The sequence below is a fragment of the Magnolia sinica genome, chromosome 5 (assembly GCF_029962835.1).
Source record: "Magnolia sinica isolate HGM2019 chromosome 5, MsV1, whole genome shotgun sequence".
Lineage (NCBI taxonomy): Eukaryota > Viridiplantae > Streptophyta > Magnoliopsida > Magnoliales > Magnoliaceae > Magnolia > Magnolia sinica.
This window is the reverse complement of record NC_080577.1, coordinates 84,382,720-84,396,033: the sequence shown is the minus strand read 5'-3', so window position 1 is coordinate 84,396,033 and position 13,314 is coordinate 84,382,720. Positions and strand designations below refer to the sequence as shown.

Below are 13,314 nucleotides of genomic sequence, written 5' to 3'. Positions count from 1 at the left end.
TGGAGTGATAAGCATGTGGGCATAAATGAACCTCTTATAGGCCTTCGTGTTATGGGCTTTTAGTCCTTAGTTAATTTTTTCTTATTTCCTCTTTTAACCTTTCCCTATCTCTTTAGTGTCTCTTCAAAATTAATTGCATATTTGTAATTGTACAAGGCTATTATTACAAATAAGAGGGTTGGACGTCCAACCCTAGCATGCTTTTTTCTCTCTCAATTGTTTTATACTCTTGACAGTTATACACATCATGCATGCATTAGGGACAACCATTGCCCTCTTTTGATGATTATCAACAGTTAAGACCTTCCTCCAAGTAACCAACCAAAAGCTGCAACTTTCGAGGTGACACACATGAGATGTTTACGTGCTTGCAACACCCCTCGATGGAGACCAAAGCAACTTATAGAATGAGCGGACCAAGGAGCAACCTGATTTGTCTTGTAGCCAAACCATCCTATCCCAATCTGCCCTCACCGGATAACAACATTGAAGACAATAAAAAAGCATCACAAAGTCTTCCACCTCCTCATTAAGCAAACTTCTCCGACAAGGAGACCAAACCACTACATCTCCACTAAAAGAGAAGCACCTAATAACCATAATATTACTCTCTAGGGACAGGCAGGTTAACCTTGGAAATGCATTTGGAAGGGTGTCTCCCCAACCCATATATCTTCCTAAAAATGAATCTTCTCCCCATCGTCAAGGGAAAAACCAACTCCCTCTCTAAACTTGCACTTCAAACTAAAGACCCCCTTCCATATCGCTAACGCCCTATATAAAGAAGAATCCCTAACCACCACCCTCCTTCAACCATACTTATTTGCAATAATGTTCCTCCACAAAGTGTCTTCTTCCAAGCAAAATCTCCATAGCCATTTACCCAGGACTGCAAGATTCACCTTCTCCAAGTCCTTGATGCCAACTCCCCATTCTTTGAATGGCATACACACATCTTCCCAACTCGGAAGGTGAAACTTCTTCCTTTTATTTGACCCCTACCCTAGGCAATCATGCCTCAACCTATCTAATCTAGCCAACACCGACTATGGGCAAATGAAAAGGGACATGAAGTACAAAGGCATGTTGACAATGCAACTTTGGTGAGAGTTAGTCGACCACCGAAAGACAAATACCTGCTCTTCCACCTAGATAATGTCCTTTCAAACCTTTCCACAACTTTGTCTCATATGTGCTTTGCTAGCTTTCTTCTACATAGGGGCTGTAACTCGAGATACGCAGAATGGGAAGTTCCCACACTACATCCAAAGATCTCAGCCATTTACTTGACCTCTTCTAGAGACATTCAAACACCTAACATCCCACTCTTAGCAATGTTGACCTTTAACCCTGACATTACTTCAAAACACCTTATTATCAGTCTCAGCTTGTCCACCATGACTACATCTACAACACAAAAGAAGATGCTGTCATCAGCGAACTGGAGATGGGAAATGGGGAGGGCTCAACCCATCAGCCCTAAACCCGTGACCGTGAGTGAGGCCAACCTCCTGCCCTTTAACCAACATTCTATCCAAGGCTTCTGCCACCACAACGAAGAGAAAAGGGAGAGATTGGGCCGCCTTGCCTAGCACATCATGAACTTTTGAAGAAACACTTGGGGGACTCGTTAACCAAACTGAGAACCTAGCAAAACAGATACACTCCCTTGTCCATCCCCTCCACTTTAGCCCATAGCCTAGTCAGGCCAACATGTAATCTGAGAAGCTCCAACCGATCATAAACCTTCTCAATGCCTAACTTACACACGATGCCTTTCACTTCTTCCTTATGCCGCGAATCGATGCAGTTATGAGCTATAAGTGCACCACAACAAAGAGAAAGGGAGAGATTGGGTCGCATTGCCTAATGCATCTTAAACTTTTGAAGAAACCCTTAAGAGACCTGTTAACCAAAACTGAGAACCTAGCAGGATGGATACACTCCCTTATCCATCCTCTCCACTTTAGCCCATAGCCCAGTCACCCCAACAAGTAATCCAAGAAGCTCAAGTCAACGTGGTCATAAACCTTCTCAATGTCTAACTAACACACAATGACTTTCACTTCTTCCTTATGTCGTGAATCAATGCACTCAAGGGCTACAAGTGCACTATCTAATATCTATCTACCTGCTACGAATGCAACTTGATTTTAGGAATCACGCTTACCAAGACCGCTAAAATCTACTGGCCAAGGTTTTGGCATGAATCTTATGTCCCCCTAATCAAGCTAATTGGTCTGAAATCCTTTAAGCATTCCGCTCCAACCGCATTTGGGAAAATGGCAATAAAAGATGCTTCTAGCTCTGCCGATAGCCAATCCTTTGCGAAGAATTCTGACATGGAGCTCATAACGTTGGCTTTCATGACCTCTTAAAATACCTCAAAGAGAGCCAAAGGGAAACCATCAGGGCCTAGAGGCTTATCCCTACCAAAAGAGTCCATAGCCACCTTCACTTCTTCCTCTGAAAACGATTTCTCAAGCGAGGTAGCCTCTATAATAGGAGTATTGAAGTCCAAATCATCCAGTATGGGACTCACCCACCCTTTCACCTGTTAGCAGCTCATTGTAAAATTGAACCACTATGTCGCACACTTGATCTTTTTACTCAATCCTTCTTCACTCTTCTACCACAACATAGCTAATCTTGTTGCTTCTAGCCCACACACTTGCAATACTATGAAAATATCTTATATTTTTATCCCCTTTTAAGCCAAGTGGCTCTCGAGCACTGCCTCCATATCCGCCTTCACTTCTTCCTATTTAAATGATTTCTCAAGCGAGGTAGCCTCAACAATAGGAATATTGAAGTCCAAATCATCTAGTCTGGGACTCACCCACCCTTTCACCTGTTAGTAGCTCATTATAAACTTGAACCACTACATCGCACACTTGATCTTTTTCCTCAATCCTTCTTCACCTTACTACCACAAAGTAGCTAATCTTGTTGCTTCTAGCCCACACACTTGCAATACTATGAAAATATCTTATATTTTTATCCCCTTTTAAGCCAAGTGGCTCTCGAGCACTGCCACCATTTGATTTCTTCCTCCTTTAAGCGATTCCTATAGTCCTGAGATAATTTCACCCTTAGGGTCCTTTCTTCCTTCAATAAGTACATCCCTTCCACCTTAGTGTCAATGGGCTGAATGCTTGTGAGGATATTTCTAAGTTTGGCCTCCTTACTCTCCAAAACCTCCCTCTTCCAAGAGTGGATTTTGCCTTCCAGGTGCTTGAATTTCTAACTTAATCTAAAGCCAGTGAATACCCCCACATCAAAAGATTCCCATGTCTCACCAGCTTGAAAAAGCCCTCCACCTCTAGCCACATAACTCACAAGTTCAAATCTATCCTCAGTGTCCAAAAGAATAGGACAATAGTCGGAGATGGGTTTTGGTAACCCACGTTGGGAAACAAGTGGGAACTTTTCCAACCATCCAGGTGACACCAAAAACCTATCCAATCTCGACATCACAGCCCAATCTTTCCCATTAGACCTAGTATATCCTTTGTCGAGATCAGTCAACTCACACAAGTCCACCCATGCCAAGAAACCCACCATGTTGTGCATAATCTTTGCAAGTCCTCTCTCTCTCTCTCTCTCTCTCTCTCTCTCTCTCTCTCTCTCTGATGAGGACATCATAGAACGCATGGATTACATGATTGGGCCATTGATTGTGGACCATTCTTTTCATTATAGGACATATTTTAGGATCTAGCTTATGTTTGATTTATGCTTAGACACTTAATGAGTGGTTTTATATGCTTTTTCTTATACTATAGTTATTTTGGTTAAAAGTCATAAAACATGCTCTATTTTGTAATTTTCAAAAGTTCTTGAGACTATTGGGGGGGGGGGGGGGGGGTAATGTTGGTTTTTCTTATGAAAAAAGAAAGAGAACTCTCTTGTTTTCTCTCTAATCTTCATGTGATGTGAGGATATCTTCCATGTGATTTCGAAGGAAGATCCGTGCAAGGCCTATCTCCATCAACGGAAGTGTGAGGCTTCCTTCTATCCCCGCATTCATATCTCTTCATCAACAATCAATGTATTTCTTCAAGTTTCTTCTTTTCTTCTTCCCCCTTTCTCCAAAATCCATCCGATTCTCCTCCCTTATACCTTCCTCCACAAGCTGAACCTTCGAACCAAAAACCCAACCCTACCTAGGCTACACGTGTGAACCCATAGGGCTAGCCGTACAGTCACATCCCTTGCCTCTTTAGCATTCTACTACCCTTACAATAAAACCCCATTTATTCCTGGCTATAAACCCTAACCATAACCCTAAATCCCAAACTACCAATTTTCCCAAATTCTCAAACCTTAGATTTTCAAATCCTTCAATTAACCTCAAATCCATAAATTCCCTACATTCAAAACCCTAATTCTTATCTCCTAATACCTAAATACTTTAATCCCTTCATTCAATTCCCCACTTTAAATTTAATCTCACCCTTTTCCCCAAACTTTTCTAACCCTAGCTTCACCCACACCCAAATCTAGTAAACCCTAGGTAGTATTAGACCTTCCCCTTTACAATAAGCCTAACCCTATGCTATGTGGATGTTTCTACATCCATTAGATCCTAGTTTCTGTGTTTAATGGTCTTATAGGATGATGCTTGGCAATTTAGGCTTAAACTATACATGTTTTCCTCTTAGAATCTTGATATTTGTGATGATGGTAGTAAGATTTGTAGTTTTCATTAATTAATTTAAATTTGTTGATTGATCTCTCACATTATTCGAGTTCAAGCATTGGTCTTGCATCATTTTCTCTCTCTTAATGGATAAATAACTTTCTACAAATTGTAACACAATTCTGGAGAAAAGACTATTTCATGTTCCAACTTCCATGCGTTATAAATCTCACAACACCTGCAAAGCCTCGCCGACAAATGCGTGCAAACATTTCACCAGCAAATAAGAAGGTTCCATCCACAGTAGTTTTGTCCAATGCATCTGGGTTGTTATGAAATTTTGTAGCCTGCTCTCCTGCCGCAGCAAATAGTTGAATGGTGACCTGCTTGAAGAACATGCTAAGACACCATTGTTGAGGATAAACAACAAACCAGAGAAATGTGAAAAGAAGGAAAATATAGATTGAACCCAAAAAAAAAAAAAAAGTCAGTCAAACACCTGGAAATGTTGTACTGTTATAAAGAGTTTCAAGTCCATGAAAATATTTTGTACTATTAATTTCAATTTTTATATCTTAATACACAGAAGGTAAAACATTATTTTCATATGTAAACATAAATCAAACAAATAGGCAGTCCCACATAATGTGGTATTGAAATGGAGTGATGATATAAAGCTAGTTTGCACTGCAACCCATTGTCGGTGCAAAGAAGATGTACTGGATATGTGGGGATTCCAAAGCATCAAGTTGGACCGACCACATATGGTCCAACCCAGTCTTAATGGGACACCATGCCAAAATCATGCAAATTGGATGATCTAACCATCCAAACAATGGACCTTTTTGTTATAGCTGTCGGTTTTCCAAGAGATTGACCATAAAATGATTCCTGAGAAGCTCTACCGCATGGACTTTTTCCATATATATGTAGTTGAAATGAAGCAGAGGAATGAGAAGAAGAATAGGGGGGAGAGAGAGAGAGAGAGAGAGAGAGAATTAGGGTTTAATCTTGTGTGTTAGTCTAATATGACTAACATGTTGTATGTTATTAATAATAGAAAAGGAGTGGGGCACTCGGCATGACTATACAACATTTATAATACATTACTCAATATATCTCTACAATCCCCCAATCATGCCCAGCTTGTGACAAATCAATTCCTTTCATTGCAAACATCACCAGAAAACAGCCGCAAATAACCTCAAGGATTCAGAATTCAGATCTAATACACACTAGATCTCTACCTGATCAACCACGCACTACCCCCAACACCACCATATAGCATGCAAGTATTCCAACACCAACAAATCATCGTATGATCACCTCAGCATGTCAAAAATCACTCGTAACCAAAGATCAGATCACAATGAATCCAAAAAACGGACCAATATCTAGAGATTGGGAATCTTCAAAGGCATAGATGCCACAACACAATAAAATGGTACAGTACATATCTGTACACCATTTCCTTTTCGTTTGATGATTCAGCCCTTTCTGTCATAAGATATTTGGACCATCCATTTCATAATCCATCGATCAAATGGTTAGGAACTTAGGAACATCCAATAAGTAAGACTTTGGCTCGGTAGTCCATGAAGAGAGGCATTGGACCAAATGGACGGTCTAGATCAATGATTAAACTATTCAAGTTCCCATCACAATTAGTTTGCATGTCCCTTTCAAGTAATAGTCGAGAACTTTCTAGTGGAAAGAACCTCCAAAGATACATAATTTGCAAAGACCAAATCCCAAACATACTATGTTTGTATCCAGCATGCTTAGGTAAGGAGGAATTACTAATCAAAATGGAAAAAATGAAAAAGATGGGTAGGAATTCTCTCTCAAAACAAAGTCAATCTAAAAGGCATAATTATCACAAAATTAAGACATTGTTACCACAAGAACTGTCAGCCACCATCGACATGAGTGATGTCAAAGGGCAACGCATATTTCTGAAGAATATGATCAGAACAGGAGTTAATTTTTGAAGAAATTACCAAGTTACTTTGTAGAATTTCAGGAAACGTTTCTAACTGAACAACTTAAGGATACTGTGAAGAAAGTGCAATTGTTGCTTTTGGTCTTGCTTTGTCAGGAATAGATGCAACTAGTTGCGCCACCCTAGATATGAAGGTTAATTTGTCTGGCTTGAACCATTCGCTAGCATCTTCTTCATTTGCGAATGAGTCACCAAATTCTCTAGCTATGCAACATACTCCCTCATTTTCAAGCAAGCATGATACCAGTAACCTGTCAAAATGGACGGCAAAAAATGTTGTTAATAATACACGACTGTTGCTAGGAAACATGGCAAATGAATGGATCCAAGAATGACAACAGGAACAGAGAAAATCATTCTAAATGCTGGTAAAGTTTATCAATTTGTACCACCAAATAAAGATGTGTTTACAGCCCTGCAACAGGACCCCCATGCATGAGATGGAGGCGGTTTTATAACAGAAACATATATACTCTTTGGACTTCAAAATTTCAAAAGAAACACTAAAAAGAAATTCAACAATTATACACTTAAAGATAGTATTAGCTAGTACCTTTCAGCATTTGAGCAAACAGAACCGAGATCTACATCTTTGTTTGTTCCATTTTGCATTAGAAAAGGAACTAGAGCCTGAACAGTTTCAGTTGAAGGTCCGTTAACAAAGAAAGAGTCATAAACATGTGTTCGCGCTGACAGAGGGAAACAAGCTAGCCAGTTTGAAGCAACATCTGCATATAGAATAGCAATAAATATAAGCAACCAAAGATATGCAAAATAAGATTATCTTTACATGGGGAGTTAAGAGTTTCACTCAAAACCCAAATCAACAAGAATGAGTAACCTGGCTCAAGCTTGTTTTAAACAATAGTAGTTCCAACATCGAAGGCTTGAAGCATGTCAATAGTTGGAATTTTTATGTTGTCTAGTAAAAGAGTATCATGTGATGCTCAATCAAGAGAAATGGCATTTTGTTGGACACAGAAATGGTACACCCATAGAAGACTGGCCTGTTTTTTGCTTACCTAATCATTGACGTAGTGGGACCCATCTTAGGTCAGTCATGCCCTAACATCTCCCCACTCGGATGTGCCTATAGATTCATCAAAAATGGACAACTACAAGCAATATTCCACATTTAACAAGATCTAACAAAAAGGTTAGGACAACCTGTATGGGAAATTTTGGGGACATCTATTGTTTGCAATATCAATAGTACCGGCTGATATATCACCCAATACCAAGGTGTGCCATGTCAGTTTCAATGGGCATATCGGTGCCCGTCGAAACTGATACAGGTATCGGCCATAACAGGTGATACGAGGGTGTAGCGGTCAAATTTTGTCTCAAAAAATTCTGGAAAAAATGTGGAAAAATCCCAAATATTTAGAAGATTCCAAATATGTATCCTTTTGTGGTTTTGAACATATTTATGATGGTGTGACGGTCCACTCTTTGGTAAGAATTATGTTTTGGCTTGTAAGATTATTTTATTAATCTGACGGGCTTAGATTGATCTCAAATTGGCCCACAACTCATGCAAGTTATTACACTCATCCTGCTAATGCACATCCCTAAGCAATTGGCATCATTCCCCTCTGCCCTTTGCCTTGCCTCTAGGAGAAGTACCCACCCCATAATTGATAAAAGACATGACACTTCTCAATTATCTCCTCCCCTTTGTTACTTTATGAATCCATCCAAGGGCCTATTTGTGAGCGTGGATTTGGAACCCCCTAGATTTGAAATCCTCCTATTGTGTTTGGCACCTTGGATTCAGAATCAACTTTAATCCAAAAGTAGCTATGCATCGTATATTTACAAGGGTTTGAATTTAATTACTAAATCAACTTTAATATCTCTAATTAGTGAACTTATGTAATGTTTGACAATGGTTGTAATAAGCCCGCTGAAATATATACTTTGCCCAAAAATGATGAAATTCCAAGTCTCGGATGGGCCACAAGCACAAGATCACGTCTGAGTGACAAACCAACGATTTTTAACCGTTGATTTATATGGACAATGTTTGGAAGGCACCAATCATCGTATTAAAGTAATTATAGTGATGCAATTGATAATCTAATTATTTTGGGATATCATTAGTGGGTCATGTGTCCAATAGATTAATAGTCTAGTGACACACATGTTACACATGCAACTCTAGGAAGGATTTTAGATGTAATCCAAGCTCTCACTGTGGATTTCAAACCCCCTCTTTGAGGGGATTTGAAACCCCCAGTTGCTTTATGGTGCGAAACAACCAGGGGATTTGAAATCCTCTCAAATCCACGGTGCTAAATGACCCCTAATAGGCTACTAGAGATTTTGGTTTCCCTTTTCTTTCACAAATTGAAACATGGCAACGAAGTATTCCTTGCAGCCCTGACAAAGGAAACTCCGACCATCTTGCCAACTTGACCAATTGCCACCTTGATCCAACGCATACCCGTACCCATAGATATAACCTCCTTCCCCCTAAATAGGTGAAGCAATCTCATTCAATGCAATCCTCTTGCTGCTTATGGCCTCCTCACCACTGCCAATGGAGCTTACATGGGCTAGATGTCCGAAGCATCCAATAGCATCTCGTTGTTAGAAAGCATCTCCTGCACTTCCAGGGCTTTAATCATCTTATCTCCTCAATCAATTCTACATCCTTGGTCCTCCACTTGCAGCGGCTCCTCTTCCAAACATTTTTCATACAGCACCATAAGTCCCTCACACCCATCTGGAGAAGAAATGCTCGCTTTAGGGATCCTCTCTCGAACTTGCCTTCCTCCAAGCTTGGGCGAAAATGGATGAGGAAGCACATGCTTTGGAAACTACACAAAATTTTTCCTTGTCTCCCTACAACTTAGCTCTAGGACAAGGAGTCTATCGAGAGGGAGAGACTCGTCGACTACTTCGAACACAAGAAAAGAGGTCTTGCACACACCTAAACTAAGCGACTCGCCTACACGAGGTTCGTAGCAAGTTAGCTCTGCATGAGCAAAGTCGGTCACACATGACTGGGACATGTCATCGACTTGAGCGACTAGCAAAACACGTGGCATGCCCACATCCCTAACTTTGCCAACTACACCATACCTACAACACGTGGCACGCCTCTCTTCCACCCCTTCTCTATTGCTAACAACGAATGGGAAGTGTGGTTCGATCTCGAGCACAACGACACCACCAACCCCCTGCACTACATGTGAGTCCACTCTCTCCTCCACTTCTTCGATTTTGACAGTTATCTGTGCGCATGGTACACACGTCTCCATTGCCTCTCCATCCACCCCCCGCCCACCATCACCTCACACGCTTCTTAGGTCCCTTTTGCGGCCCGTCGAACCACCTGATCCATGCTTCGTCATCCTCCTCCATGGTGACTCTACCACCATACTCCTTTTCAAATCCGACTCCATTCCCAGCAGATTGCATTTGACCTTACTCGCCACTTTTCCCTTCTTGCATCACCCACACCTATGCCTTTTCATCCACAACAACTATGGGCACCCTCTCTGGCACCAGTGATTGCTTCTTGTTCCTAATGCAGATTATGGCAACCCAGAGCTCCTCGTAGCCTTCCATCTCTAGACCAATGGCGATCACTTCCCCTATACAAGAACCCACTAGCATGAAGACTTCTCGGATACAAAATTCTAGCAAAATGTCTCAAACCTAAAACCGGTCATCCTCCCACTCGAATGCCAACCACTCAGCCCACTTGCAAATCAATAAGACCACACAATCCTTGGAAATGTTGCCGACAATAATGATTTTGCCTACGTTTGCCTATGACAAAGCAAGATCCATATCTCTATCTCACTAAGGTGTTTAGAAACCCAGTCGTCTTCCTCTAAACCACAGCACTGTGCAAGTCAGTCTCCCACCTTTGAAATCGAGGCTCCGACCCTTACCATCATCACCAAGCTCCATTACAACACCTTCCATGCACTCTTGGTCATCTTTGGGTGAACCTCACCTCAAGGTTGTCAGTGGATAACCTTCTCCACACTCATCTTCCTTTCACCAGGTTTGCAATGCCTTCCTCCCTAGAGCCCTCTCCCATTGCCACATCACAATTCAGAGGCTTCTCAACAACAACATCCCCGAAGGACCTAGTATAACATCCCGAGATTTCACGGCCAGAGTTTATACTCGTGCCCAAGAAAATCGGGTGTTAATAATGTATAGATCTAGATGCCTTTGACAATCACACCTTCTTCTTTTTTTTTTCATTCGGATAACATCCAGATACATTCATGAAGGTAACATTCACAAGAATAAAATCAATTGTGTTGATTATATTTCATCAGAGTTAAAAAGAATAATCACATGCCCTCTCAATGGAAGCTTATTACATTCATCGAGTTCGCAGCGGAAGTATAAAACTAAATCATAAATTGTCTTCTCATTCTTTCAACATAAACTTCCTTAGGGAGAATGTTCACTAGGTCTTCAATTTGTACATCACCTGCATAATTTGTACGGTTGGGAAAGGGTCAATGCCCTACTCATAGTGATGGTTATCCTTTAAGATTAACAGTAATTTAAGAGATTCGTAAAGCACTATAAAGGTTCTGATATGTCAAGTACTCAATACTATAAGAGATATCAATGCACAATCAATCTATATGAGATGCATGCCTAGCAAAGTATATGCAGTGCATCACACTTAGTGATCGCCACAATGTGGAATATGATTAAAGTTATCCGACTCGCCCCGCATCCCATACTGCGGAGATTCGCCGGCGTGTCCCACGCTTAACATGGTTTTACACGGTTGTCCTAAGACTACCACAACACATGAATCAGGAGAATACGTCCCTAGAGATTGGAGAGACTATTTGCGACAACCAACCCCCCACATAAAAAGGAATTGATATACTGCGTATACAGAACGTCTCACGTACGCCAACCAGGACACCATCAAACCGAGAAACATGGAATTACATATTACCCCAGGGCCGCTATCGAAAACGCATTACGTCCACGATATTTAATCAATCGCTAGAGGAGGGATTCCCATCAAAGTACTTGCGCCCAATGTTTCAAATAGCGCCCGTAGCGTAGCGGTAGCATACGCTACATAGCGTAGCATGGCCGTAGCGCTACGTAGCGTCCCAAATAGCGCAAATCCCCAATAGCATACGCTACGAGGGTTGTAGCGTACCCTATAGCTATGCAGCGCGTAGCGTCCATAGTGTAAGCTACATTTTTTTACTGTTTTATTTTTTTATTCTTTTTTTCACGTTTTCTTTGTTTCTAATGTTGAGGAATGTAACACTTGCATTGTACTTGATACTTTTAACCTATAAGATTTTTATTTCTTTTCATAATTGTGACTTGTGGTTTCAATTAGACATTATTAATTAAAGTGGTTTGCTTAGAAAGTTGTTGATGTGATAATTATTTAATTTGGCTTATATATGTGGATTGGCTTTTGATAAATGATAATTAATAACTTTTTTGAACATGCTTATAAATTATAAAATGAATCATCTTTTAGGCATATATATATATATATATATATATGGGAAAAGGTACTATGCGCTCGACCTCATGATAAGCTCCCGTGAGGTCGAGCTGTGTGGGCGCCACCGTGATGCGTGTCGACCATCAACACCGTGCATTTGATGGGTCCCCTCTAAATTATGGAATATCCCAAAAATCAGCTGTATACGGAACTCAGGTGGGCCATTCCATCTAAAATCATGTGAAGACATGCCAAAAACATATAAAAGCACTTGGTGGGGCCCACCTGAGTTTTGAATGCTGCTGAAACTTGGTCTGAACCCCCATCCAAGTGGGACACACATAATGGATGGGCTGGATTTGCAAACCACATCTCGGTGGGCCCAAAAAATGATTATGAATGTTTTAATGGTGCACGGCCCTTCTCCACTTCTGTATGTGGTGTGGCCCACACAAGTCACGGATTGACTTGATTTTTGAGACCTAGGCCCACGATGGAATGGTGCATCTGACTGATGGGGTAGATGTTCGAAACGCATCACGATGGGGCCCACACAGCTCGACCTCATGGGACGGACTTGTGAGGTCGAGCGCATAATACCTTTTCCATATATATATATATATATATATATATATATATATATATATATATATATATATATATATATATATATATATATATATATATATCACTATTTATTATATTTGTCCTATTTTTAAACTAAAAAAATAGAAGTATCGTGTAGCTTACGCTACACGCTACGTATTTACGCTACACGCTATAGAGGGTTGAGCGCTACGCATCACGCTACCGCTATTTAAAACACTGCTTGTGCCAAGAGAGAATTCTTTTATCCATGGAAGGTTAAGAATATCAAGACACCTGCCGAGCCCTTAAGGAAAAAGGGACGAGTAACAATAACCAACTCGAATAAGAGACGAGTGACGAAGGTCAACTCGAACGTGAGGAGAGTGGTTAAAGCCAACTCATTAAATAGAAGAGTGGCAACGGCCGATTCTTTAATAAGAGTGGCAACGACCAACTCCATAATTAGAAGAGTGACCACCGTCAATTCTTGGTAACAGAGAATAGCAGAGCCAAATTAATGGTAAGGCAAGAGCAAGGCTTGTATCCATAGCCTCCTGTGAATCCAGGAAAACTTCTTACAATGGATATCATGTAAAAATCTCAAAAGGGCCAATAATT

General features: G+C 40.7%; 1 protein-coding gene across 1 annotated transcript in view; it reads right to left on the bottom strand.

Moving 5' to 3' along the window:
- LOC131246227 (uncharacterized) overlaps positions 1 to 13,314 on the bottom strand; it is a 31,722-nt gene that overhangs the window by 13,703 nt on the left and 4,705 nt on the right. Inside the window, exons 4-6 of the mRNA XM_058246143.1 lie at positions 7,198 to 7,372; positions 6,698 to 6,895; positions 4,881 to 5,041 (exon numbers count right to left, since the gene is read on the bottom strand). Coding sequence (XP_058102126.1) covers positions 4,881 to 5,041; positions 6,698 to 6,895; positions 7,198 to 7,372 — 534 coding nt within the window. The remainder of the gene's footprint in view (positions 1 to 4,880; positions 5,042 to 6,697; positions 6,896 to 7,197; positions 7,373 to 13,314) is intronic.